This window comes from Colias philodice, chromosome 6 (assembly GCF_061535455.1).
Source record: "Colias philodice isolate Cphi_HAF_F1 chromosome 6, ilColPhil1 Martin Lab GWU primary, whole genome shotgun sequence".
Lineage (NCBI taxonomy): Eukaryota > Metazoa > Arthropoda > Insecta > Lepidoptera > Pieridae > Colias > Colias philodice.
In genome coordinates, this window is record NC_143091.1 from 10,067,416 (window position 1) to 10,094,857 (window position 27,442).

The 27,442-nt window shown below is 33.7% G+C and overlaps 1 protein-coding gene and 1 long non-coding RNA gene across 5 annotated transcripts; one reads left to right on the forward strand and one right to left on the reverse strand.

Moving 5' to 3' along the window:
* The first annotated feature begins 1,243 nt into the window (after positions 1-1,243).
* LOC149488008 (uncharacterized) lies at positions 1,244-26,122 on the forward strand. Of its 4 annotated transcripts, XM_089696795.1 has the most exons (13): positions 1,244-1,474; positions 7,231-7,503; positions 7,955-8,106; positions 16,065-16,317; positions 16,834-16,949; positions 17,162-17,294; positions 17,643-17,816; positions 18,143-18,273; positions 19,155-19,317; positions 19,605-19,712; positions 24,160-24,268; positions 24,852-25,006; positions 25,453-26,122. In XM_089696795.1, exons 1-13 carry the CDS (start codon positions 1,244-1,246, stop codon positions 25,519-25,521), a joined length of 2,067 nt encoding a protein of 688 aa, XP_089552921.1. In that variant the 3' UTR covers positions 25,522-26,122. The 4 variants fall into 4 exon arrangements, 1 of the variants encoding a protein (XP_089552921.1); XR_016315785.1 differs by lacking the exons at positions 1,244-1,474; positions 7,231-7,503; positions 7,955-8,106; ... (6 more) ...; positions 19,605-19,712; positions 24,160-24,268 and having other exon boundaries at positions 24,873-25,195; XR_016315786.1 differs by lacking the exons at positions 1,244-1,474; positions 7,231-7,503; positions 7,955-8,106; ... (6 more) ...; positions 19,605-19,712; positions 24,160-24,268 and having other exon boundaries at positions 24,873-25,182.
* On the reverse strand, positions 2,459-4,731 carry LOC149488009 (uncharacterized). Its single transcript, XR_016315705.1, has 3 exons — positions 4,166-4,731; positions 3,979-4,040; positions 2,459-3,904 (listed from the first exon to the last, which is right to left on the reverse strand). It is a non-coding gene; the product is annotated as an uncharacterized LOC149488009 (long non-coding RNA).
* Positions 26,123-27,442: the final 1,320 nt, after the last annotated feature.

Here is a 27,442-nt window from a genome sequence, read left to right on the forward strand (position 1 = left end):
TAAAATTACAGGTCTCATACAAACTCCCATCCCCTAGTTTAAGGGGTTGGGGGATGAAAGTTACAAGTTTTATAATTTTTTTGTTGTTTGTGTGCTAATACTAGCTTACATACAAAATTTCAGCTTTCTAGGACATTAGGAAATACCTTAAGAATTTTGATGATCATCAGTGAGTCAGTGACGAAATTAGCGTTTTTTAGATATAAATAAAATCTGAAGTATAAAAGCTAATGTAATTAAAACTTAATATGTTCAATAAGTCCGCTATTGACAATATATCCCGAAAATTTTGTTGATCTAGCATAATCCAAACCCAAGTTATGAGGGTTCAAAAAAACGTCGAAGCGCTTCGAGAAAAGGTAGGTAGTGCCCGTGCGCTTCGCTTTCGCTTGGCTCGTCTTGGCGGGGGCACTACCGTGCCCCCAGATACAAACCTATTCTTTGAGAAGTATTCTGCATTATATGAATGAATAGCTAAGATATATTTATGTTGGTTGGCTGTTGTTGTGTTAACTGTATTTAGTGGTAAAAGCTCTATTCATGAATTTTAATTTTCCGCTTTCAGTAGATGAGTCGCGCATTCGGAGAAGCTAAACTTTACTGTTGCATTAAACTATTGTATATAATTAATTCTATTTTAATTTTCCAAAAGAACTTTTTATTTTGTGAATTGGCTAATTTAAGTAAATCAACGAAAATTCATAACTAATTAATAATAATTATTCATAATTAAATAGGTAAGAACTGATTTAAAAAATATAATACTTATACAAACATTTTTATAGTTTTCCATATTTGATGCAATTTTGTTGATTAACCATTTTTTAAGAAATCTCTAAATTCTTTGGATTCTCTACAAATCCTTTTACCGAATTCATAGCCAAGAAAATAAATTAGCAAAGATCGTTGACCGTCCGTTCGTGACACTGTTACGTGCTAAAATATAATCATGTACCTGTAAGCCTTATAAAACCTTAAGAATAAAAGAACTTAAAAATAAACGTAAATTAGAAAAACACCGTTTTACAAAACTATTCTCATGTAATTTAGGTAATAGCCCCTTTGCTACATTCAAAATAAAAGTCTGGCCGCTAACAATCTTACATGAAATAAAAAAAAAACACAGATTGACATAATTCAAAAAACGAATGTCACAGACTGCCAAATTTTTAGTGCATTTTCCCGGCAAACGTCGGTGGTGTTTTGTATTTTTTTAGCGCTTTACAACAAAAAAAAAACAATAATGTCGTCTGATTTGTGTTTAGATGATCTATCAGATGTTGATATAACATTAATGACTCTGCGTAAGCCGACGGAATTGAAAAAAGTGATTGATTCCATACCCAAACCAGTGAGGGCTGTTCCGAAAAATGGGCTTCCATTATGGTACAGATTGGGCTTGGAGAGCAAGTTGCCTGTACCAAAAATGCCGGAAGGAAAAATCATATTTTCACGCGGGAAAATCGGTGAAGATGTGAGTACGAAGTATTTTCATAAAATGAGTACGTAATACTATGGTAAGACACAGCAAAAACATATTGTAATATTTATTTAGAAATTAAATGTTTATGGACTCTATATTTCGAAAATCAAGAACTTAAATACTCTAAATTTTAAATTTACTATTAACTATACCATCAATAAATAACAAATTTATCTAAGTATTACGTAGGTAACCTTTCAAAATTATCAAAATATGTAAATTATAATAAAATAAAATAAATAAACGCCAACCATAATTTCGATGTTAATTATATGCATACAGGGACTTGAGAGAATTTAAATGTGTTCATAATTTCTTGCTTCACTTATACACACAATATTTTCATATAAGCCATGGCTTTACAAGTATACAGATGTAAAGTAGATCTAAATCCATACGAAGAGCGCAAAACCTTTTAAATGTCTTAAAGCATATAAATCACATGAATTAAGTGTAAAAGTGTATTATATACTACGAGCTACGTACTTATTATAACTCATGTGTCTTATACATAATATTATGTTTTAGTTAGGTATCTGTAATTGTACTTTATTATCCACTATTGAACTGAAACCAATTATATTACTTTGATAAAGTTAAAGAATTCAGACAAATAGTAGAGTTATTTCCTAAGTATCAACATAAAAAATAATAGATTATAAAATAATTAAATGAAACACAGCTCGATACGTTTTCACTATCTCCTTTATTCCCAAACCAGCATCCATTTAACTATATGTATATTAACCTCTAGAATTCAAGGGATCCTGTTAAACTTTAAAGCATGTCCCATAGAAGTCTTGTATAGAATGCCTTACAAAGATTCATTAAAACTCACTCTTAGACGGATTTATATTTTGATCTATTCTCGTCACGGTGACAAGGACACCGCAATTTCCCTTCCATTGCGTCGCTGTGAAATGGGAAGTCGTTATACTGAAAGCTTTCGCGTAACATATTCATATTTAAGACGATACACAAAAAAAAATCTACTGCTTGGCGGGCGGAGTCTAATAGCTCGCTATCGCGAACGCGGGTGTGCGCGAAGTCATTCTTACAAACTCGCCGCGCTGCCGCTGGCCGACTCGGGACAAACATGTATGGAGTCGTCATACAGTTATAATATTCTTATACATATATTTAATTGTTGATTTATTGGTTTTATTTTCTTGCTTATAAACAAATAATCTTCTTTTTAACAACTACTTAGACATTATTAATAATTATTATTATTTCGTAATGTTTACTTTATTACAAAATAATACAGGTTATAAATAATCTTTAAAATAACAAAAAATATTGTTACTCTGAAAAAATGAAATGGTACTCAATAACGCGGACTACTGAATGGATTTAGATAGAATTTGATGCTGACGTAGATATTACATCATGCCCAGAAATGAAAGGTAATATTTCTGAAAGAAGTTATAAACCCTAATTCTTCTCAGTCAAAGTCAAGAGTGGAAGATATCACTAATACAGTAAAACTGATGCGAAACTTTGGATGTTAATTTGTATATTTTTTTGTTAGTTGTTACTTAATCACGTCAAGACTACATTACCAATTTTGATAAAATATAGCTAATTGCCTGGATTTACACATAGGATACTTTTTATCCGAACTGAACACTTCTGTGGGATAAGACAGGATTCACGATATAATCTAATTCCACGCGGGCAAAGCCGCGGTCGGAATGATATTTTTTTAAATAAAAAAATTGTTTAAAAAAAACACAAAATATATTGACGCATGTATTTATTTTTTGCACTCTATTATAACTGTAATTATTCATTACAAATAATCAAAATAATAAAATAGCCAGAACAAAGTTAGGCCCTGGTAGGGTAGGTAGGCAGGTACAGCAATGTGAGACGAACACTGGCTTATTTATACCAATAATAATGTATTATAAACATTAAATTAAGCTTACTTTCTAACAACAAAAATACATAATATTAGCTAATGTGAAAGCGAATCAACCAATCATCCCACAAAAATGAAATGTGCACACAAATATTCATCCAAATCGGTTCATGTCATTAGGAGGAGTGACTGCAGCGCCATCTTCCGGGCCCAATTGTGTTTCCAGATCACCCAGGAACTCAATTTAATATACATACTTACACAAAATTTTTCGAAATGAAAACTCACATTACTATGTAAATATGAATATAAACCTGTTTTATTACTAAGCAATTTCCCGCACAGGTGTAGTAAGTATAAATGAAATAAATATCAACATCAAATTCTTTATACAACATACTTATCTACCACCTTCTAAGAAATGTAATTCTTGAAATAATTTCGTATTTTTTTTAAATATAATACTACTCCAATGAGCTCCTGTTCCATATTATGTCCGCCATACTTCCACTAAGTTCACCATGATTTTTTATTTCTTTGCACTTTGTTGCTTTTTGCTAAAAATGGAATCATGCGATAAAACCAGTAGAGCTTCGATAACATACATTTTTGACTGAATAAAGGTACTTACGAAGGAGTGGATTCACATTGTGAACAAACAGTGGGTTTATTTTCCTTCTGGATTCCGGATTTCTGAACAGATTATTTATGCTATAAATGAAAAAATCTTACACATTCGTTATGTACTAAAACAGGGGTACATATCAAACATCGTCTATAATACAATTATCATCAAATTTAAAATAAAACCAACTTACTTCATTAATTTGTTCCAATTGTAAGCATTCTTTTTCCTCCAACCTTTATGTTTCTTCTTCTTATTTTCTTTATTGTCCCCATTTGTCTCATCGTGTTGTCACCCTTTTTTACGATTGCGCGAGCGACACAAGTTCCCCGTGTGACGGCCGTAGCGGGAATGACTCGTGCAGCGATCGGGGTAGGAAGGTACAGGGCGGCTCTCGCTATATTGGCTGGTCGCGCGCTAATTTCAAGTATTTCTTGTTTATTTCAAAACCATCGCATATTTCAAAATTCTAACACGGTAGACGTATAGGTTGTATATTTTATAGTTAATATCCAAAAAGTCGTAACTTTACGTTTGTTATTTTGAAGATGCCAGAGATTAAAAAAAAATAACAATGATAACTTTGTATTTTTTTTCTATCGAGAAAATATCATGGAATCATGTTTCTAAAACGGTAGACGTATTGTGTTACTATTGAACTTTCTTGTCAAGAATTTTCATCACGACAACTTTAATAATATAAAAATTACGAAGGTTTGAAAAGGGCCGTAAATGTTAGAAAAATTAATTCATCACCTTAAAGATCTATACGAATAATCGAGAGTATTCAATGTATGGTACTATAAGTGTTTCTCACGCGAAATGTTTGGCTCTAATTGTCATTGGAGATAGAGAAGTAATCTCCCGATTTGATAATTAGGATTGAACCTGATTTGAATAAAGCTTATGGCTTAAATATTTGTGTTTATATAGGTGAATACTAATATTACATAGGTATGTTGTTTTGAGTAAATAAGATTAAAGCTCTTGTAGGTTGGGGATTCCTTTAATACTAATAACTAGCTGCGCTCCGCGGTTTCATCCACGTGGCTCCGCTTCTGTAAATGGGATCTTCGATAAATGGGCTATCCAACACCGAAATTTATGACATTGAAGAATTTATGACTTTTAAGTAGTGTAAACTGAATTGTGTGTGATAAGTGTGTGATATAATCGTGTTAATCGTAGTGCGTTCGCGTAATTGTGAAAATTGAATTGTGTGTACATTTAAATAATTAGACTAATCAACTTTCTTTTTCAATATTTGCACACCCAATCAATGGGTAGAATGTATTAGCCACATAATATTGTAATTAAAAACATCTATAATTTGTAACTACATTCTTGCAAATAAATATAATTTGAATTTGAATTTGAATTTGAAAGAATTTTCAAATCGGACCAGTTGATTAGCGCGTTCAAACAAACAAAATAGCTTTATAATATTATAAGTACTTATAGATTCTTAAGTACCTATTGTCATTAATAGCATAAATTAAACTTCTATGTTATTATTACGATTCAGTTGAAATGAACATTTACACAATAATAGAATCTATCGGCATAAGCTCTCAAACTTATCTATCAATTATTTCTGCCACGCACAATACTTTTTCTTTCGCTAAGTTTTGGTGCACGTACACTGCGTATTGTTAGTTAGAACCAAAGACTTTAACGTTATTTATATGTATTATAAATAGTATAGATTAAAAAACAGGTAAAGTGATACTTATTTATTTTCTGTCCCGTGAAAATATGTAAAATTTACATAAAACAGTTTTACTTTAAATGTCATTTGCTAATGCACAGGAAATTTGTCTTTTGCAAAATCGGACGTCGTTTTTCTTTGACTTCCATTAATATTCTGATGGATGGTCTTGTATCTACTAATTGAAGTTTTTGAATAAGGATCAAGTATCCATGGTAGGTCTGAAAAACGTTTTAATTGATTTGTATTGAAATATAACAACAAAATTGTTGTGAGAAAAATATTTATAATCAGATCAATCAAATCATCAATGTTTGCTAAAATAACTCTTTCATACTACAAATTATTATTATCAAAATATACAAACTTCATTTGCGAAATGGTTTTTTTTATGAATATGTCCTTTAAACATAATGAACACATATTATATTCAAAGACAGTAAACTACAAAAGGCTTAATATTTAAGTATATCTAAACAAACCATTTCAATAGAGCCGCTTATAATATATAAGCTGCTTGTTATTTCTTTCATATTGGAATCAAAACTTCTTGTAAGAAACCCAACAGTGCTGATATATAATAGACATTTACTGAAGTTTCATTTTCAAAGAAAACTTTCCAACACTCTAATCGTGATTGAAATGAAGTCTTATTTATAAAAGATTTCAGGCACGTTCACAGTAATCTACTATAATTTCTCTTCAATAACATGAATTATATTTTTTATTTTCTAAGAGACACTTAGAAATTCTAATCCCATTTGTATTAGATTGCTGGTAAACGACAATTCTTTATTTTCCTAAGCTTTTTAAATAGAAAATATTTAAAACCATTTTTGTATAGCCAAAGTTCTTCATCATTTTTAAACTTCTAATATTTTAACATTAATAAACACAACGATCACATAACATTATGCAAGTCTCTCAGAATATAAAAACAATATCTACCTATATTGGTCTATAAAAAGATACAAAAATGTAGAGTTGCAACACCATTCTCCAACTGGTCGTCAGATATTTCCATGAAGTCCATCATAGATTATTTCATACGATTGTTTTATTTGTTATTCGATTAAAAGAATAATTATTATTTTCTTGGATTACTACATGCTCACTTAATTACTTAGTTGAATTGGGTCACAGAAAGAATCTTACTGCATATTTACCTAAATGTTAAAAATAAGTATCGTTTATGGATATTCGCTGCAGTAGATAATTAATGGGCAATCATTTGTAAGAAAATAATATAATATTAACTATTAAAGTTACTTTTCACCAGTGGGCTCAATAGCGTAAATTTGACTATGTCGCACGATAACCCATGGAAATTGGTGTTCACCGATTGACCCTGCTTGTTTTTTGGGACAAAACAGTTACAGACCCAGATTTAATTTCATTTATTAAAATTACTTAATCCTTTGTTGTGGGTGTTCCTTTCCAAATCCCTGATCAAAATTGAATACCCCAAATCCCAAATGCTGCGTAAGCAACTCACCTGTTAAAAAATAATAAACCATCAACGCTAAATACATAACTTTAATTATGTCCAGGTGCGGCGTCTAGGTCTCGGCAAAGACGGTCCCCGCCCTTCATTCGACCTCACAGATCCTTACTGCAACAACGTGTCATACGACTACGTGCCTGTACACGACCCGCACTTGGCCCATCACTTCGCACAGAAGCCAGCAAGGAACAGAATGAAGCAGCTGGGCTATTGCACGAAGGATGGCAGAGCGGTCTGCTCACTGAAGGACTTCAACCAATACAGGAAGTATCTGTACAACCAATTCATGGACAGGATTCATATGGAAATGAAGAAACTTGTAAGTGAAAACTTAAGACATCATATTGTTGTCATCTAAAAGAGACTAGCTGCGCTTCGGGGTTTCACCCGCGTGGCTCCACTCCTGTAATTGGTCTTAGCGTATCTAGTGATATTATAGCCTATATAGCCTTCGTCGATAAATGGGGTATCTAACACCGAAACAATTTTTCAAATCGGACCAGTAGTTCCTGAGATTAGCGCCTTCAAACAAACAAAAATGAAACTCTTCACCTTTATAATATTAGTATAGATTACAGATTACTTATGCAACTTTATTTAGAATCCAGAAAATCCATTAAATGTTAATTTTATTGGAATTCCGATTGTAGAATTCGGATTAATGAATTACTTTCCAAGCAACAATTTGTATTACATATTCAGCACGCAATTCTCTTTTAATGAAATTCATTTCACTAATGGATCAAGTTAAGCTCATACAATAAATTCAGGATGAACGCGCTCGTGACGATCTGACTCTAAAGAGAGTGGAGGTGGATGTGGCTCGACGACTGCAAGTGTTCACTAAAGCGGAGCGGGCGAGAGAACACTTGGAGCGAGTGGCCCAGGAACATGCTGATGAATGGGCGGAGAAAAGACGACTGTGAGTTGCTATCATCATCATCACCGTCCTAATTAAGACATTTTGATTCCAATGTGCTTCTGATAAAGGTTGGCTCATGATTGCCCATCCCGGCCATTTGTATGGTGGTTGGTGTCATTGGTGTATTTGTTGTTCGACATGTCTGACATCTCCCTTCACCGATTAGAGCAGTTGAATTCTAGAATTTTTATTATTTATTTCAGTTGGAGGCACCATAACGTCTACAATTAAACCTGGGTTCGCAGTACATACTTTTTCATTTATTCTTTCATTCATACTTTTAAAACTATTTTAGATACTGCGAAACTTTTAAAACAAAAAATAATCCTATCTTTTTCACAAATAATGTTTCAAATATCAAAGTTCAAATCTATTACGGGATTGAAATTTGATATTGACAGATAGGTACGCAAACTAAAACAAATCATAAAAGAACTCAAAGTAATAATTACCTACCTTCTTTGACATGATAACTTTGCCATTAATTCTAAAACATATACACACATGTAAAGTTTGTCCTATTATAAGGTATACGCACATTAATATATGAAAAACATTATATTGAAGTTTTTGCATAAAACATAGGTACGGTTCATTAGGAAAAGCTTCAGAAATACATAAAGAGAGCGGAATATACTTATACGATTAATGATGTCCCCATAAGTACCTACGCGATAAAGTCCCTGTATTATTGTTAAAAAGAATTGTTTTGCAAACTTTATTTTGTGTTTGTTGTTGTTGAATGTTTCTATCATAAATACTAATGGAAATTATAATAAATTAAAGCGTTCGCAAAGCAAAGTTGTGGCGAAACTAGACTAACAGGCTTACCCTCTACGTGAGGAGATAGAGGGTGATTAATAGCAACACTTTGTTTTCATTTCGTTTAACGCAATATTAGTTTTAGCGGTCGACTGGTCCGGCATATAATTGAATATATTGCTTGCCCATTTGAGTTTAAATTTGCTGTGTAGAGAGCCCATTTTATCAATATTGATGCGATACGTAACGTTAATGTCGTTCACTATTTGCTGTTACTATACAAAATTCGCAAGACAATTATTACCTATACTACCTAGTTACATTGTCTAATACCTACTTAATATTTATATATTAGACAATGTAACTATAAGACTATTATTAGATAATGTATACAGTAATAGAGTGAAGCTAGGGTAATTCAAATGTACTTAATATTTGTCATGTACAATGTACTGAAAGCTATTTATCTTATTTTTCTATGAAAGAAAATAAACGAGACGCATTTGTAGAATGTTAAGCATAGTTTACAGAAAATAGACTTTAATACGGATAATATATTCAAAACAATCTAGCCATAGATTTATTCAGCCAGATGTTACTGCAGCTGATCTAAACACATTCCATTAGATTGATTACATAACACAAAGTTTGCGCTAACTACGATTGGATAAGTTGACATGTGTGCGCCTAATGTGATTCGTATGGCACTTAAATCTATTTCACGTTCAACGATCTAATAAATCTGTTCTATGGAATATGAATTTGTCGTAGAGCAAAGCAAAAATTTTTATGATGATTGATATTTTAATAAGATAGTTAAATAAGAAGTGGGAAGCTCTTTTTATTTATTAATATAATTAGGATAAAAAATATCTGTAGCATAGCTTTATTTCAAAGTTTAAGTGTCGATGTGTAATTTTATGGTAACTTACCGCACACTAAAATAATATATTTTCGAATTGTTTGAAGTAAGTATATTTTTTATGGTATAAATATACGCTAAATTTATTTCGAATGTTGCAAATAGCGCTCTATCGATTTGTATAAAATGTAGAGAGAGAGAGATGCTTTGCTTTCTTTGCTTTTAAATATTTAACAACATTTCTGCATCTGCATTTGCATTTTAAGTTTAACATTTATCTTGCTTTTGTTAGAGACAATTATTTCCTTAAATATTTGCCTACCTACTCTATTAACTTGTATAATTCAAGAACTAATATGTGATTTAATTCGAATGAACAAAACGGTAACAAAAATACCTACTCAGAAAAATAAGTATAGTTAGTTAGTTACTATCCTTAATTAAATCTGGGGGCACGGTAGTGCCCCCGCCAAGACGAGCCAAGCGAAAGCGAAGCGCACGGGCACTACCTACCTTTTCTCGAAGCGCTTCGACGTTTTTTTGAACCCTCATAACTTGGGTTTGGATTATGCTAGATCAACAAAATTTTCGGGATATATTGTCAATAGCGGACTTATTGAACATATTAAGTTTTAATTACATTAGCTTTTATACTTCAGTTTTTATTTATATCTAAAAAACGCTAATTTCGTCACTGACTCACTGATGATCATCAAAATTCTTAAGGTATTTCCTAATGTCCTAGAAAGCTGAAATTTTGTATGTAAGCTAGTATTAGCACACAAACAACAAAAAAATTATAAAACTTGTAACTTTCATCCCCCAACCCCTTAAACTAGGGGATGGGAGTTTGTATGAGACCTGTAATTTTAAGTTAAATTTTGATGACGCTAGAGGTCTAATCTAAAACTTGGTTCCCCTAGATATATATATATACTAGCGGTCCGCCCCGGCTTTGCCCGTGGTACATGTTTACGTTTTCTCTACATAAGAACCATCCTCGTACTTCAAGGAATATAATAAAAAAAGAATTATCGAAATCGGTTCAGCCGTTCTCGAGTTATGCGCTTACCAACACATTTTGCGATTCATTTTTATATATAAGAAGAAGATGTATAGGTACCTACTCCTTGTTAAAAAAAAAAAAATTTAATCGACATATATTGAGACATATACTTCAGATCAGATCATATAAATATAAATGAATAGAAGTGTTGCGAACGTCTCCTGCCTCTTACGTCCACACAGTAGCTAAAAATAAAAAAAAATTGTCCTTGACAAGAGAGTGGGCTATAAAAAAAGGCGTCTCTGATGTGCAAGAAATACACCCCAAAAAAAGAAGAAAAAAATAAAAAAATGATTTTGTTACAAACAACTTACAAAAAGAAATGAAATCCCACCAAAAACATTTTCATGTAAAATGTTGCCAAGACGAGCCCATATGACTCGCACTGTCAAAAAGTTATCAGATCTCATGTAGAGCCAAGCTTCTAACACTACACGCCCTAACTCTACAAGGCCTAACTTCACAAACTCTACACCTTAGTCAAAATATGTGGCTTGGCCGTTCGTTACTACAAGAACTATTGTATAACACAAAAGTAATGAACAGTGAATTAATTTTTCACCTTACGCCGATGTGAATGTAGCGAAATGGCCAAGCCACATATTTTGACTAAGGTGTAGAGTTTGTGAAGTTAGGCCTTGTAGAGTTAGGGCGTGTAGTGTTAGAAGCTTGGCTCTACATGAGATCTGATAACTTTTTGACAGTGCGAGTCATATGGGCTCGTCTTGGCAACATTTTACATGAAAATGTTTTTGGTGGGATTTGTTATTTCAGAAAAAATAAGACCCGAACGTCCGAGCGTTTTTCGTTTGCGAGTCTCGAATAAAAAAGGTATCGATATAAGCGCTTTCAAGGAAGCCTAGTTTTTACAGTGCCACCACTATTTTGTAGCGGGTTGTTGGCTTGTCGCCAGATCGTCGCAGCTGACAGATGTTTACTACTTACCGGCAACGCTACAGACATTAATTTATACCCTACAATGCATATCTTAGTACTCCTGTCCGCGTATACTTCGATTTTAAAAGAAAGTTCAGCTTGCTTCGCCGTAGATTCGATCAAGGCTCAGCTGTTGTGTGTAGCTTATTTTTAATGGTACAAACATTCACAAAATATGTCTACTTACATTTTATTACAAAATTTTATGTTCGCAATATGATGATTCTGTGTGTTAACTTTATTTCGCTGCCTTAAACAACGTACGTATGTCCTGAAGTAAATGCAAACAAAAATTTTAAATATTATGAAAAACTAATTTTATTTTCTTTCTTATAAATGTTTTTTTTTTCTGTGACCTCTAAATTATTAACGCTGTCATAAGATTATTGAAATATTGATATATTTCTGACGTAGATAATATCGGCTCCCTCATTCTCAAAATCACCTTTTGGGAATAGGGCCATTAGCGAGGATTTGCAAAGATAATGAGCGACGTCCCTCGATTGTCGTTCAGAACTAATGAAAGTCATAATATTATATTTATATCTGCTATTATTAATATAATGTAAAGACGATATCATATTTCCCTTTGTGAATCATAGATTTTTCATAATATATTTACATTTTTATCTTTTTATAATATGTATAATAAATAGGGCTACGACGTAGCTAGTTAAACGACGCATGCTTTAAGTTTATAGGCTTCGCCCGCGTTTTCAAAGAAAAACACGCATAGGTCTCGTTCCCGTGGGATTGTCCGGATAAAACCTATCCTTTGTGTTAATCCAAGTTACCCTCTATATGTGTGCTAAATTTAATTGTAATCGATTCAGTAGTATTTGCATGAAAGAGTAACAACACATATACATACACATACACAATACACATACATCCATCCTCACATTTCACATTTCATTTTCGCATTTATAATATTAGTAGGATAGGATAGGATGTACTTTTAGTGGGTACTGGGGAAACATCAATAGTATAGATTATTCTTATAAAATAATATTATCGTTAAACCCGTAGAAGCAATGAAAATATCATATGCGAAAATAGTCTAATATTTTATCACAGTTCAGTAGGTATCTGGCGTCTGCCGAAGATAAGATGACAATTGAAAAATCATGTTTCTTACGCAAGAATTCATATTGAATAAAGTAAGTAGGTAAAATAGCCGGGTAGGTACTTGAAAATATTTAATGTAAATCGATAATGTCATACAATATTACGTATCCAATGTATATGTTACGGCTAAAGGTAGGTGAGAACATAAACTTAAGATTAGCCGGCTAAACTTAGGTTTATTTTCGACGAGGTGTTAATGTTAGTTTGTTCTATCTTTAGCCGGCTAAACTTAAGTGTAACCGCAGGCCCGTGGCTAAAAATGTCGGGGTGGGTAGATTTGGTTACTATAATACATATATACGTAAGGAACAGGGCGAGTGTTTTCTGGCACTTCGCCGGCTGCTGCCGCAGCACGCTCGCTGCGCTCGCTCGGCTCGTGCGGGTCTTAAGAGTTCTAACCTAACCTAACCTAGCCACCAGATTTCTGCCCTGAGTCGGGGTGGGTAGATTTGGTTACTATAATACATGTAAGGAACAGGGCGAGTGTTTTCTGGCACTGTGCGGGCCCCTCAAGCCCTCCACCGGCCCGGCGCTAACCAAATCTACCCACCCCGACATTTTTAGCCACGGGCCTGCGGTTACACTTAAGTTTAGCCGGCTAAAGATAGAACAAACTAACATTAACACCTCGTCGAAAATAAACCTAAGTTTAGCCGGCTAATCTTAAGTTTATGTTCTCACCTACCTTTAGCCGTGACATATATAAGCATACAAATATTAAAACAAAAGAGAGGACTCTCTCAGAAAATGATAGTTCAATTTTGTAACTACAGATATCATCCCCAAAAAACCATGAAACATGTTTATCACATAAATATCATAAATATAAAGCAATACGTCCACCTGATTGACGGTAACCCACTTCAACCAATTGCGTTGAAACCATTACACGATGTACGTAAAAGCCCGCTAAGTGTATTTACAACCGCAAATCAAAGTCCCGTAACAACGTTAAGAGCAAATCACATTTCCTCAGAATCATCCCTTCAGTACATCCCATCGAGCCGGCAAACTTAGTAAGCACATTTGCATAACCCATTTAGCTGCGCCGTTGGAGTGCTCTCTCTGATGCATGGAACATTTCAACATTCAATATTTTCTATATTTTTACCATGTTGTATGGATGCGTTGTTATGGATGCGACGATTGCATCCACTATTATGTATTCAGTCTGAAATGGAAGGTAGAATAAATTGAATTATAACTAATTAGACAACCAAACAATATGCTTTTAAGTAACATTAGATAAAAACTTAGAAATAATCCTTGAAAGATCCAGAAGAATACTTCAATGTGAAATAAAAAAATAACGAGAATTTTTCTTTGAGGATTTTATTTATACACTGTTGCCGAAAACAGTCATACGAATAGATTCTTCAAAGATGTTTCATTCTATTTGACATCCCTGAAACAAACATATGCGTATGAATGTTTCATTGAAATACCTTTACTGAATTATGATAATATTATAGTGGAGCCAATTTAATAGGCAACATTTGACGTCTATCAATTTTATCTTCATAGGGTGGTAACCTGCATAAAAACATCGATTAAAGTGAATTAATCGATACGGACTTGAAACATTTGTCAATCGAACTTGAAACACATGTAGATAATTTATGATAATTTTTATTCCCAAGTAATCAATGCATTCGATTCTAGATGTCTGATTTCGATTTTTAGAGTAACGTCTCTGGTATTTAAAAAGAAAAAAGGTTTATTGACACAAAATTGTAGCGACGTCAGTTCTTTAAATCAGAAATTGTTTATTATGTTTAGAATGGTTTATCAGTAAAATCAAATCCTAAAATATCGGTCATTATTATAATAAATATGTAATCGTAATTGAAAAAAGTTAAGCAAATGTGCAGTTCTAACAAAACGAAATATCATGTTATTCTATGTTGTCGTTACTAGGTTACGTTGTTGAATTTTGTTGAACTGTCAAATGTTGCCTATTAAAATGGCTCTACTATAACTTTAACATAGGTATTGTAATAGTTCGTCGTAGTCCTCTACGAGAAATTCTTCGTAGCTAATGATATTAATATAACATCAAGCGGGTATTTGCTGAAGATAAGTACTTATATCTGTAACATGAAATAAGTAGTAAAAATTTATTTTAAAACGGGTATAGTACCTATCATATTTATTTAAATTACTTGTCGGTTATATACAAAGATATAGATGAAGCTAGTAAAAGTGTGTAAGTGTAAGACATCAATAAATGTTAAGCATGTTTGGATCGCTAAGTCCTCTTCATTTGAATACAAAACCAATAGCGTACTCCTATCCTGAATTCGCAATATTAAAATGGGGTATGTTACAAACAGCAGCGAGTCAGTTGAATTCCTGATAAAAAGCGAAAGGTCATGTGATTCGTTCTTTCATCTCGTTCGAAACGTGAATCAAAGGGCTTTCCGACATGTTTTAATTAAAAGGAACCGAGCCGAGTGCATATGCGTCTAGAGCCAAGGAAAGTCGAAACTACAAATTCAGTCTCCACACTTCAGAATATTTCAACTTAACCTTCTATAATAATAAACGTGATATTTTGTCGAAGTAGGGCACCAGGTAGTTTGCCGTTTCCTTTATATGCATGTATTAACATGCAAAAGTTGCGCGTACAATAAGTATATTAATACTCATAATAATCTAAGACTTTCCCTGAAATTGTAATGTAGAAAGAGAAATGAAATAAAGAAAATCTAAGAAAGTAAATTATAACATATTCCAAGTACGTAACTTTAAGTTAAAACGGCTGCCTTTTTCCTACAAATAATTACGTTTTAAACAAGCTTCTATGTTCCTAAGAAAATATAAGTAAACAAGAACTGACTGCAATGTTAGTATACTGCGTAGCAGGAGCTATTTTTAGATAAAACTTGTGTAGTGTTTATATGTTAAAGATATTTATATTGATATCTACTCTATCATTCGATATATTATGATATTTTAGTGATTGATCGTTTTAGAACTTTAATTTTAGAAACCATATCCATTAGCTCTATTAACCAACCACAGCTTTTCATCACATTGCATCTATGATGTGAACTAATTATTGTAGTGAACTAATTATTATTACCAGTCACTTTGATTCCTCTTGAAATAATGAAATACATTTTTTTATGCTAAGCACACACTACAAATAAAAATAATTCTTAACGTGTCTATTAAAAACTCTAATTCACAATAATTTTCAAGGGCAAAAGAACAAGAAAAGAAGATACAAGCGCGAATGAAATACTTGGCCGAATACAACGAGAAACAGCGTAAAGAGCGCGCTGCGCGAGCGCACGAGAAACAGAACAGAATCAAACAGAGGGTGCAAGCGGCTGCCGAAATGGAGCTACGACGTAAGATAACCATGGTCAGGCAGTGGAGAGCGAACGAGAAGAAGCGATTGAATAGGCTGAAGCAAGAGAGAGATGCAAAACAGAAGAGGTTGGAGGACGAGGTTAGAATGCGTTTTATTCGAAATTTATTATAGGTTTTTTCTTACACCAATAAGAGGAAGAATTTGTTACGTCGTTCTAGATACACTTTCGTATGTTCAATCTTTGTTATATTTTTCTGAATATGAGAATTAATAATTAATAATTATTATTATTAAAATTTTGATGGGATACTTAAATATTATAAAAATTAAGGTTTGTAACTGTACAAAGTTAGATGCCCTAGTTGTTTGTATCAATTGGATCGATTTGGACGAAATGTAGTTATATGGGCTTACTTTGTTTATTTTTACGTTTTCTTATCACGTGTGTTTACTTGAACTCTATCAAATTATTTGTTATGGATTGCGGTCGTGTCTCATTACCTAATAATAATTACAAATATACCTAAACATTATAGGATTTCTAGGAATCTGACTGAAATTTTAGCTTTTATTATGCTGTATCACGGCATGCAACAATTACGTATATTTTAGCCAACCGCCAAAGGTCATATTGATTCGCACAAAATATTTCAGGCAAATAATAAATGGAAAGCGCGCGTCGAAGCTCAGAATCAAAAGATACAAGAAGAAGCGATTCTTCTGAAATTATATACGGAGGATATGAATGCTGGCGCTACGAGGAGAGCAAAGTTAGTGTACCTACTCACACTCACGATGAATTTTATGTGACTATTGTAATCAGAAATTATTTTTCAAATTTACATAGCAATACTTAACAGTACAACTAGCTTGGTATCCTTCATTTGTTAGAGATATATTTAGTATTTGAATTTGAAAGGTATCTTAAATTATAACCAATAAAAATACTTTGGCAGTTTTTCTATTTTTTCACGACTCACAGGAAAGCGGAGGTATACGCGTACAATACGGACTTAGAGCTGCAGCGGATAAGACTTGCTAATTGGAAGCTAATGCACGGCGGCACGGCGAAAGCGTCGCAGCTCGTGAGGAAAATGGGAATCGAGTTTGAAAAGGTTTTTGTTGTTCCATTTTACTGAATATACTCGGTTTAATGGGAACGAATTTATGATTCTAATTGATGGATATTGATTATGTTATTGGGTTTGGGTATACATTTTGCAGTTTAGTGTTCGTAATTGGTGTAGGCAGATATATATATTAAACTATAGGGGTTTTAAATAAGCTTTAGCCTTTGTAACTCGGGAAAGCTAAGGATCAATGAAAAAGTAGTTCCCTAGTTCAGTATTGAAGTATCTGTATCGGTAACAGAACTAAAAAGGTAAAGTTATTTCTACTTAAGATTTTAAAAAGTGTCCTCAATAAATTTCCCAAAAAATGTTATAAACTTACTCAATAAACAGTCGAAACGCGGCGCCAAAGGCATGAGCCCAGAACTAGCGCAATCGCTAGCTGAAGAAGCAATGGCGGCGGCTGTGTCCACTGAGGGAGATGCGCTCATGACACTGGGACAGGCGCGCGCTAAGATGGACATTGTTACTATATTACCGAGTGCACCTATCAGGATATTGGAGGAGGTAATAAATTATTTAACAAAATTACTGTTATATTGGTGCGTTTATCCTCTGTTCCCATCTTCATCCAACGTTTCCATGCCATTCTAGATAATGCTCTGCTAAGTATGTATACAGATACCGATTTTGAGGTCCTAAACTTACGCTCACATGATCATGGTAGTATTTTCTAATATTCTGAACTCGAGGATTTATTAAGATTTAATCAGAACTAACCAAATATAAACTGAACACAATATTTATATAATTGAGTTGTTTGCAACAAATGTTATAAAAAGATACGTATAATGTATATGTTACATGTCTGATATTTTATTGTCATGTATTAGATGCTAGAAGGAGCGGTAATGGAGTTTGCTCGCCGAAGAGTCAACTTGCTCCTTCGAGATATCGAAAGGATGGTCAAGTCACGAGCCACGGTGGTATTCTTCCAGAACTTCCGACCCCCACCTAAGAAGAAGTTAGTAGTTATACAGAATAGTTGTACGAAAATATACTAAAATAAATTTCCTAAAATACATTCTCATTACTTCATGAAACCTAATTTTACCAAATACCGTCTTTTCTTCATATTAATATTTAGACCGTCTTGAATCTTTACGGCTTCAGTTAGTCAAGTCTAATCAAATCTTTTCCAACTTTAGAACATAAGTACTTAGTTATTTTATCGTTCTTGTTATCTACACGTTGCTCGATAAGTTCTTTCTAACTAACACTCATATTGGATACAGATATTCCCAATATAGGGTAAACATTAAACATGCTATCAATTTTTTTATCTAAAACTTATACATAGGTAATATAACTTTGTACTCATATTATGCAATCGAAGAAATATTGGTAGAGATTGTCTAATCTAAAAATGAACGCCCCTCCACTAAACTTAATTGTTTCAATGTGTGATGACAAATAATTATTGAACCACTTTATATGTGTGCGCGCGTCAATTCTACGGCAAACTTTGACACTCGCGCACTGATTTGTCAACTAATCGGGCGATCAGTTCAGGTGCCTAGCATTGTATGGCGGGGAGAGCGCGCTATGTACGGAATGACACGTCCGTTCTGTCGTGCATCGCGTCATTTATGCACTAGTTGGCCAACTGGTCCTGTCGTTCGGGCATGGACGGGACTGGAGGACTGAACGACCAATGAGGCAGACCAATTTGTGTGTATTGCGTCTATACACGTACTTTGAATGTGAGCGTAAACACAGTGGAGGGGCGTTCATTTTTAGATTAGACAATCTATACTATTTATTATCAACAGGCGTCTAAAAGGATGAAGTTATAGACAGTACAAATATTTTGAAAATATAAAAGATTTTTACTACTATTAACAGGCGTCCAAAAGCATCTCGCTGGACGGTGCAAATAGCCACGGAGTTTGCTCGCCAGTTTGCAGCCGCGCATGGAATAGTGTTTGGTGACGTCACGAGCAAACCTGCAGACACATTCACTGATGTTGATATGAAGAGCGTCAAGGACCGACCGCCTACGCCTGTGGTATGTAGTAGCTTTTGAAGGATTTCGAATTTATCTAGTAGGAAAATGATTATCAAACAAATATAGTATTGTTTGTTTGGTTACCTTTGACATAAGTTTCAAATTAGGACACGTTTTAAAAAATGATACGATAAAAATTTTCTACAACAATGGCTAGGCTGTTCCACAGTCCCACAGAGGCTTCTCGCTCTGTGTTGATCCGCCTAATTTCTAATTTCAATTTATTAAAAAGTTACAAAATATAATGAGAAACTAAAGCTTTTAATCTCAAAATTATTTGGTATCAGCCATCAAAGACAAAACTCGCAGAAGTGACTTTCTCAGACCGAGTGGAAGATCTCCCAGATCCAGTCGCTGTTGGCACTTATTTACCTGAAAGGAAGAAGTTATTAGAGGTATAATAAGCATAATTTCATCTAAAAGTATGAGCAAATATGTTATTAGCATTTCTTTGATTCACATTGAAATTACAGCTCGTATGTTACCTTCATTAAACCCTCACAATTAATCCCTCCAAATTACATAGGTATGTAAAATTGTTGAATCTGCTTTGGACATTAATACTGTTTTAAAACCGAGTTAGTTTTGTTACTCTCTAATAAATTCAATCCCTACTTGTTAATCGGAGTGTCCACGAATGAGTGCTGTGTAAGGCTGCGTATATTTTATATATTGTTGTATATTTGAAATATTCTTCTATATAACAATTTGGAAATGTGTTGAAACATCAATAAAATGTATAATTTTGTGTTGAATCATTATAGAGCAAGAGCCCGCTTCAGCCAGGCGCACAGTATTTCATAAAACCAGAAAGTTTGTCTGCGCACGTCACCAACACAGGTTAGAACGATGAGCGACTATGTAGTTTGGGTAGTGGTTACTTTGACAGGTAACAGGTAACAAAGGTGTAAAAAAAAGCACCTCAAATACGTTAAAGCATAAAGCTTGGTTTTTTGATATTTTCTTTAGAATAATATTTAAAATGATGTCATCCATTGCCGGACACTTAATATGGTTTTAACCCCCTGCCGGACACCCCAAAACTCAAAAAAATAATTGTACTTAAACTTACAATATAGTATAAAAGCTGAATTTTAGATATGTTAGGTACTTGGGGGACTATCAAAAGAATTTACCCCAGTAGCCGGACAGTTTTCACGGTTTTTACATATTGCCAGAGGCCTTGAAAGTCTGTGGTAAGTGCGAGCGCGAGGCAAATCTAATCTCATTTGCAACGAATATGGAGTACCGCAAGGTTCTGTACTAGGGCCAATTCTATTTATTGTTTATATAAATGACTTAATCGATGTTTCGGACTACAAGATAATCTTATTTGCTGACGATATATCCATAATCTTTAAAACTGACATTAAAAATTTTGACCATATAAATTACCAACGTGACATCACTACATAGTATAAAACAAAGTCGCTTTCCCTGTCCCTATGTCCCTTTGTACGCTTAAATCTTTGAAACTACGCAACGGATTTTGATGCGGTTTTTTTTAATAGATAGAGTGATTCAAGAGGAAGGTTTATATGTATAATAACATCCATTAAGTAGTGGAGAAGTACTGTTATTTTTGAGGTTTCTAATGTGATGTAAAAAATTACATTTATTCCGCTTACATTGCAAACGCAGGCTGAACCCTACGAGTTTTATCAAAATAATGTACTAAGTATTATACACATTGAAAAGGTCTACAGAAAAGTCCGCGATGGTATATGTCTATCTCTTATGGATAACCCACAATAACTTTTTTTTGTCATTTACTTTTTACGACAAATAATGGCTAATTTTCGAAGCGATTTTAACCAATACAGCATTAATCCTTAACCAATTAAATACCATGGATACATTGTTCATTTAATATAGATCTATATGGCCCTTTACACCGTATGATTTAAGTGAATATTTTCGAAGATATTACAGATTTACAAATTGCAGGACGTAGCGTTTGCGGCCGCCCGGCTATGTATTTTATACCCGTGCGATGCCGGAGGCCGGAGCGGGCCGCTATATTTTTATACCTTTACAACGTTCACAATTTTTCTGTAGTGTATTTAGTATCAGCATTGCACCCGTGCGAAGCCGGGGCGGGTCGCTAGTAAATTATAATATTGATTATTTAATTAATTGGCTGACCTTGAACAATCTCAAATTTAACCTAAATAAAACAAATTTTATTCAATTCTTAAATAAACCTAGATCTGACTTAAAACTAGAACATAACAATATAATAATAAATAAAACTCATGAAACACAATTTTTAGGCATAACAATAGACATGAATTTAAATTGGACATCACATATTGAAAAAGCATGTAATAGAATCATAGAAATCTAAATAACAAGACACATAGAAGTGCTTTATTGTCATAATTCGTATGAAAACCGCTGTCGCCAAAATCAACACATTTAAACCGATAGCTAAACAGTACACACAAGTAAACTATGCCTTTTATTGGACAGCTTGGTTTTAGTGAAAACTAACTTAAATATTAAATTAAGCTTTTTAATATGTATCCTAACGCACTAATTTACGGTTTATTTTAGAATAACATCCCTAAGTATATGAGACGTTTTGTTTCTTTTTGCTCCAATACGAAAAAACGTGATAATAAGAATGTCATTCATTGTTATTTCGATTACTATGGTGACAATCGTAATACTTGTAAATATTCTATAATTTTAAGGAAAAACGGCATTATTTCTAAAAAAAAATATTTTCCGATGAAATATTATTCCTTTATTAGTATAATTACAACTTGTGGAAGAATTTCCGCAATGGGAAATGCTGAAACACACCATGTTTACACTCATACGTCTCCAGAGGCAACTGAACAGTGACAAACACACTGGTGTTGTGTAAATCACCTGAGTGGCGACAAGGTCACGCACGCTTACGACTTCTAGTGTCTTGTTATTTAGATTTCTATGAATAGAATAAATAAGTATATATATGTACTCAGACGTCTTCGTAAAATAACTGACATAAAGACAGCAATATCGGCATACCACGCATACCGCATACGTATAGGTCTACCAGAATCTGATGGCATATTTATATTTAAGAAATAAAAGATTTTCATGTGGCAACTTTATTTGACAACTATCAATTGGTTGTCAAATTATTTGTCTTCTTTACAATTGATGAATAATTTTTAGGATTTTGTCTAAAAAATCTTCGAAAATGTCGTAAAAGCCGCTGCGATCACAAGCAAGAGGTATTGTTTATAATGTGTATAGAAAAACTTTCGATGAAGAAGGGTCAAACACATCACAATTTTCAATTTTGAATATTTTATTGGTAAATTGGACTTACCCGTTTTGATACTTTAAATTAAAAATATTATATGTAGGTAACTATAATATTGTTTGTTGTTTACAATATAATTTTATAAAAACTCACAGGAGTTTCCAATACGGCTATTCGTCAAGTCCAGCTGTCCAAGTCAATTTTATAATGTGTGTATCTGTTAATACTTACGAAAATAAACATAGTTTTATTTTATTTTTATTTTATTTTATAGAAAATTATAAGCAATCTAGTTTTGATCTGTATTATCATTACATCCATATTTTCACATGGCATAATGATAATGAATATACAAATATAGGTATGTGTAAATAATAATATGTATAACCTATATAAAAGTAATATGTATACAATTATACATGTAAGTATGTACCTACATAATATTAAGTGGATATCTCATTATTAAGTACAGTATAATTGTCCACTTATGTAATGTGACTAATGATATTGAGGACAAAATGAAAAATAAGCAGTATCAAGATCGTTCAGTCCATTTTCCCTATTGTTGCACACTCAAAATTTTGATTTCCCTAATTGCCATCAGATTCTGGTTTACCTATAGTATCAATTTTAAGATATGGACTTATAGTATGGGGAAATGGAGTAAATATAAACAAAGCTTTTGTATCACAAAAAAATGCATCCGAGCTATATGTGGTGTAGGGCCTTTCGAATCATGCAAACGCCCAAACCCCTTTTTATAAAACTTAAATTATTAACTTTGCCGTGCCTTTACATATTTGAAATTTAAAAATAATCAAAGATTATTTACCACGGCTCAAGAAATGTACGGGAATTTACGGCATCCCAATAGATTGATACTTGACCATAAACCTAGAACATCTTTGTACTCAAAAAACTGTCATGCTATGTGTGTTAAAATATATAATAATATTCCAGACGATTTAAAGAAATTGGACGCAAAACAGTTTAAGACAAAACTTTATATATGTGGCTATTAAGCAAAAATTTTTATAATGTAAGGGACCTTTTGGATTGTAAACATAAATATTGACATGTATGTTATTCTTTGTTGTTCGTGTGTGTAATCGTTCGTTTGTGTGTAATAAATAAGTATTTGAACTTAACTATAATATGTAGGCTAATGTTTATGTAATAAAATTGTTTTTGTTTTTTTTCTGATTATGCGGAGCTGTGAAATTATGTTTGCATGCCAGTATAACTGGCGAATGTGCTGTACTTTCCATAAAATAATAACTTGTGAACCACATTTGAGCAAATAAAGATTTATTTATTTATTTATTTATTTAAACCAAGCTTTATGCTTTAACGTATTTGAGGTGTTTTTTTTACACCTTTGTTACCTGTTACCTGTCAAAGTAACCACTACCCAAACTACATAGTCGCTCATCGTTCTTACCTGTGTTGGTGACGTGCGCAGACAAACTTTCTGGTTTTATGAAATACTGTGCGCCTGGCTGAAGCGGGCTCTTGGACTATTATAAATTTAAACATAATTTATTAACTTATTTATTCGTAATTTTAACAAGCTCAATTTATAGATGATAAACGTAGCCGCAAAGCTGTTGTCCCGATCGGTGAGCCAGCAAGTGCTCAAGGGAATGGATGTTACTATAGGAATGGTCACGTTGCCGCATATGAGACAGCCCAGTTAGTAAACTGAAATAAATTAAAAAAATTGGTTGTCTGTAAAGTCGGTTCACTGACGATAGTTGAACGTGACAACGTCCGATTGTGCTTCTTTGTCGCTCGTTCCGCGCTCTCGCTTGCACATGGAACGCCTCAGAGCGAGGTAACGCCGCATGAGTCATGTTTTTTCGTGCGTGCAGCCGGCTCTATCGAATTATAAGACGTTGTCACGTCAAAATTACTATTCTGTACTGTTTTAAGTACTTAAATATAAAATTTAAAACATTTATATGGTCTTACCACACAACAATTTAAACACAGTCTAACTTTAAACCAGGGATCTGTCACTTTAAGGCTGTAACACGGTTCAACGACCTTGACGATTCTGTCACTATATTTGAATTTGTTTTTTTAATCGCCCCCTATAATATACATCGTTGTTCAAGTAAAAGTGTCAAGATTAAGGAATTGGAAAATGTATCGTATTATACAGTTATGTGTTAGTAGGTAGTTACTACCTAATTTATGCGTTTACTGTGACTACAACTTCAGGCTTCTTTCGGCTCCGATAGGTGTGCGTTCACATTTACAAACCTGTCCACAGTGGAGTGGGGTGAAGCGGTAGAGAGTCTATCGGACGCGGTAGTGAACAACCGCGTGCACAGCGAGTGCGGGGACGTGCGCCGCGCCGCGCTGTACCTCGCGCGCCGCGTGCTGCTCGCGCTCAGCGCGGACATGAAGCGGGAGAAGATGCGCCGCGTGAGTGTTGTGTCATTGTGTGTCTAGCGGTGCGGCCGCGGCAGTGAACAACCGCGTGCACAGTGAGTGCGGGGACGTAACATGTTGCTTTAGGTTTAGTTGTTGTACTGCTTCGTGTTTGCTGTGACATGAGGGAGGAGATGCGCCGCGTAAATGATGTTGATGTAATTCTTATGGTAATGCAAACAGGTTATAGGTTCCTAATATGGTGATCCAGCAGCTATATGAAGTGGATTAAGACGGGCTGCGGATCAATGATTTGATAACCAATTTTTCAAATCATTGATCCTTAAGACCACCACACACATAAAATATATAAACCTAATAGGTATCTCCCAGACGTACCTTGCATTGTGCAAAAATAATCTTTAGTCACAGAACACACGTCATCATCTTCTATTTTTTTTAAATAGGTACAATTTTCAAATCTTATTTATTCTTTGCAGAAATTCAGTATATTATCGGACGCAGAAAAGAAGGATTTCTATGTTCCTGAAAACGTTCAAGCGGCGTGAAGGAAGTAAGGGGGAGTCAAATGGTTTATATTATAATATACATAGTTATTTTTCATAACTTGCTGTTCTTGACGTTGATAAATTGGTGAGCTTTGTAGTTGAATATGAAGGCTTTTTGAGAAATTCCACTTTGTTGATCTGTCTTTAGCTTTATTATTTTTGACATTGTTTTTTCAATAAAGTGTATTCAATTTAAATGGGTTTTATTTTTCCTTTTATGTAAGAGCTTACAGATTTATTAATACTCATTTTTATACGTATTTGACTGAATACTTACTTATCACAATAATATTGTGACAAAATGTATGGTCAATCCATAACTAGATACAACTGCTCGATCGAATGTACAAATTGAATAAAATGGCTTTTGATTGCGCTTCAAGTTGTAACAATACAGAGTAATCCCCTATCTATAAACATAATTTTCTCCCAAGGAAAAAAAGAACTTTCGCAATGCTATTCTATTTTTTATCGAGATCATTGTGACATAAAAGGTATGTGAAAAAATGCTTTCACTATGTGAACATACGAACACCTAACTGCAATTTTCGGACAAGCACCTCTCAGTGAAGGGGCGCTACGTGATACCGTATGAATATAGAAGCTGATCTTTTGTCTCTGATATAGCTTTTAACGCTCTGAATAGATACTTATCCGCACACTTTTTATCATGGATAATACTGTTTATTAAAAAATGCGAAAGGAAAGGCCAAAATGTGTAGTTCCTTTTAATAGCTTCAATTTATTTAAAACTTACCTATGTAGAGCTTTTTATGTAGAATGTAGATATAAAATGACTACGATGTATCCTTATATTCGCATAGAACAAAAATAAAAATGAAAGATTTGAAGAATGTTAGTACACCTTCAATATATAGTCCAAGATCCCAGAGCGATAAGACATAACTTATTTTCTAAAAGATGAAACTTTAAGTTCTCAGTAGTGTCTCATTTACTTTGTATACCTGCGTGTTTGTGAAGTTTGCCCAGTGACACCTGGGCAGGTACCAGATGAGAAAGGTGACTAAAAATAAGAGTTACTTTACTTAAATTTAGATGGCTGATTTTTAGATATATTTTAAAGAATATCATTCTCAAATGGTATCGCAAGTATCAGACACTTTTCATGGACCAAAACTTTTGTCAGACCGCAGACGCTTTAAAGCTCCACCAAAAATAAATAAACTTTACTTATTTTTTAATGTCTGATTTTTTAATATGTTATCAACATAACTATTACAAAATTATATTTAATCAGTCAGACAAATTGGAATGACCAAAAATCCACTAAACACAAAAAATATTCGGCCGTGAGTACGAACACGAGAGCATTATGCATGCGTTTCAGAGCGAGTGAGACGTCCATAGTAACCCGTTTCTCCTTCTTTAACTCACATTCTGTTTCAGTCTACTGTGTATGTGCGCGCAATGTATAGTATTAGACTGGGAGATATTGACACAAAATTTTGAGTCATTTGTAACAGGATGGCGGTTCTACAGGGGTCTTAGTACGCAATGACAAAAAGAAAAATGATGGTGTGAACGCTGGTACCGGCGGCTTAGTCGCGTGGGCGTGAGTCGAACTCGTCGGAAAAATAGCGAGTCAAACGATTTGTAACACAAAAATTTAAAATTTACCGATAGCCGGTGTGACTTATAGCCCGCCATACCGACGCGAATGTGTTGATTTAAATAAAACAATTATTCAACCATTTGTACCAGGCTAACTTTTGCACAGGTAACCATCGTCGTGCAGCCATTTACGAAAATCGCCATGCCATACTTTTCGGACGATTCCAAATGGTCGCCATACCGCCGAAAATCTGCAAAAAATTTTTTTTTCGCCAAACTTTTTGTACCAGTATTGCATTTGGATTTTTGGAGAGTATTTGATAAAATGTGACCATTATTATATTTGCCA

Coding starts and splice junctions, on each gene's coding strand:
- LOC149488008 (XM_089696795.1), top strand. CDS start 1,244: ATGTCGTCTGATTTGTGTTTAGATGATCTATCAGATGTTGATATAACA. Junction 16,318..16,833: donor AGAAGAGGTTGGAGGACGAG/GTTAGAATGCGT, acceptor AAAATATTTCAG/GCAAATAATAAATGGAAAGC. Junction 18,274..19,154: donor CGACCCCCACCTAAGAAGAA/GTTAGTAGTTAT, acceptor TACTATTAACAG/GCGTCCAAAAGCATCTCGCT.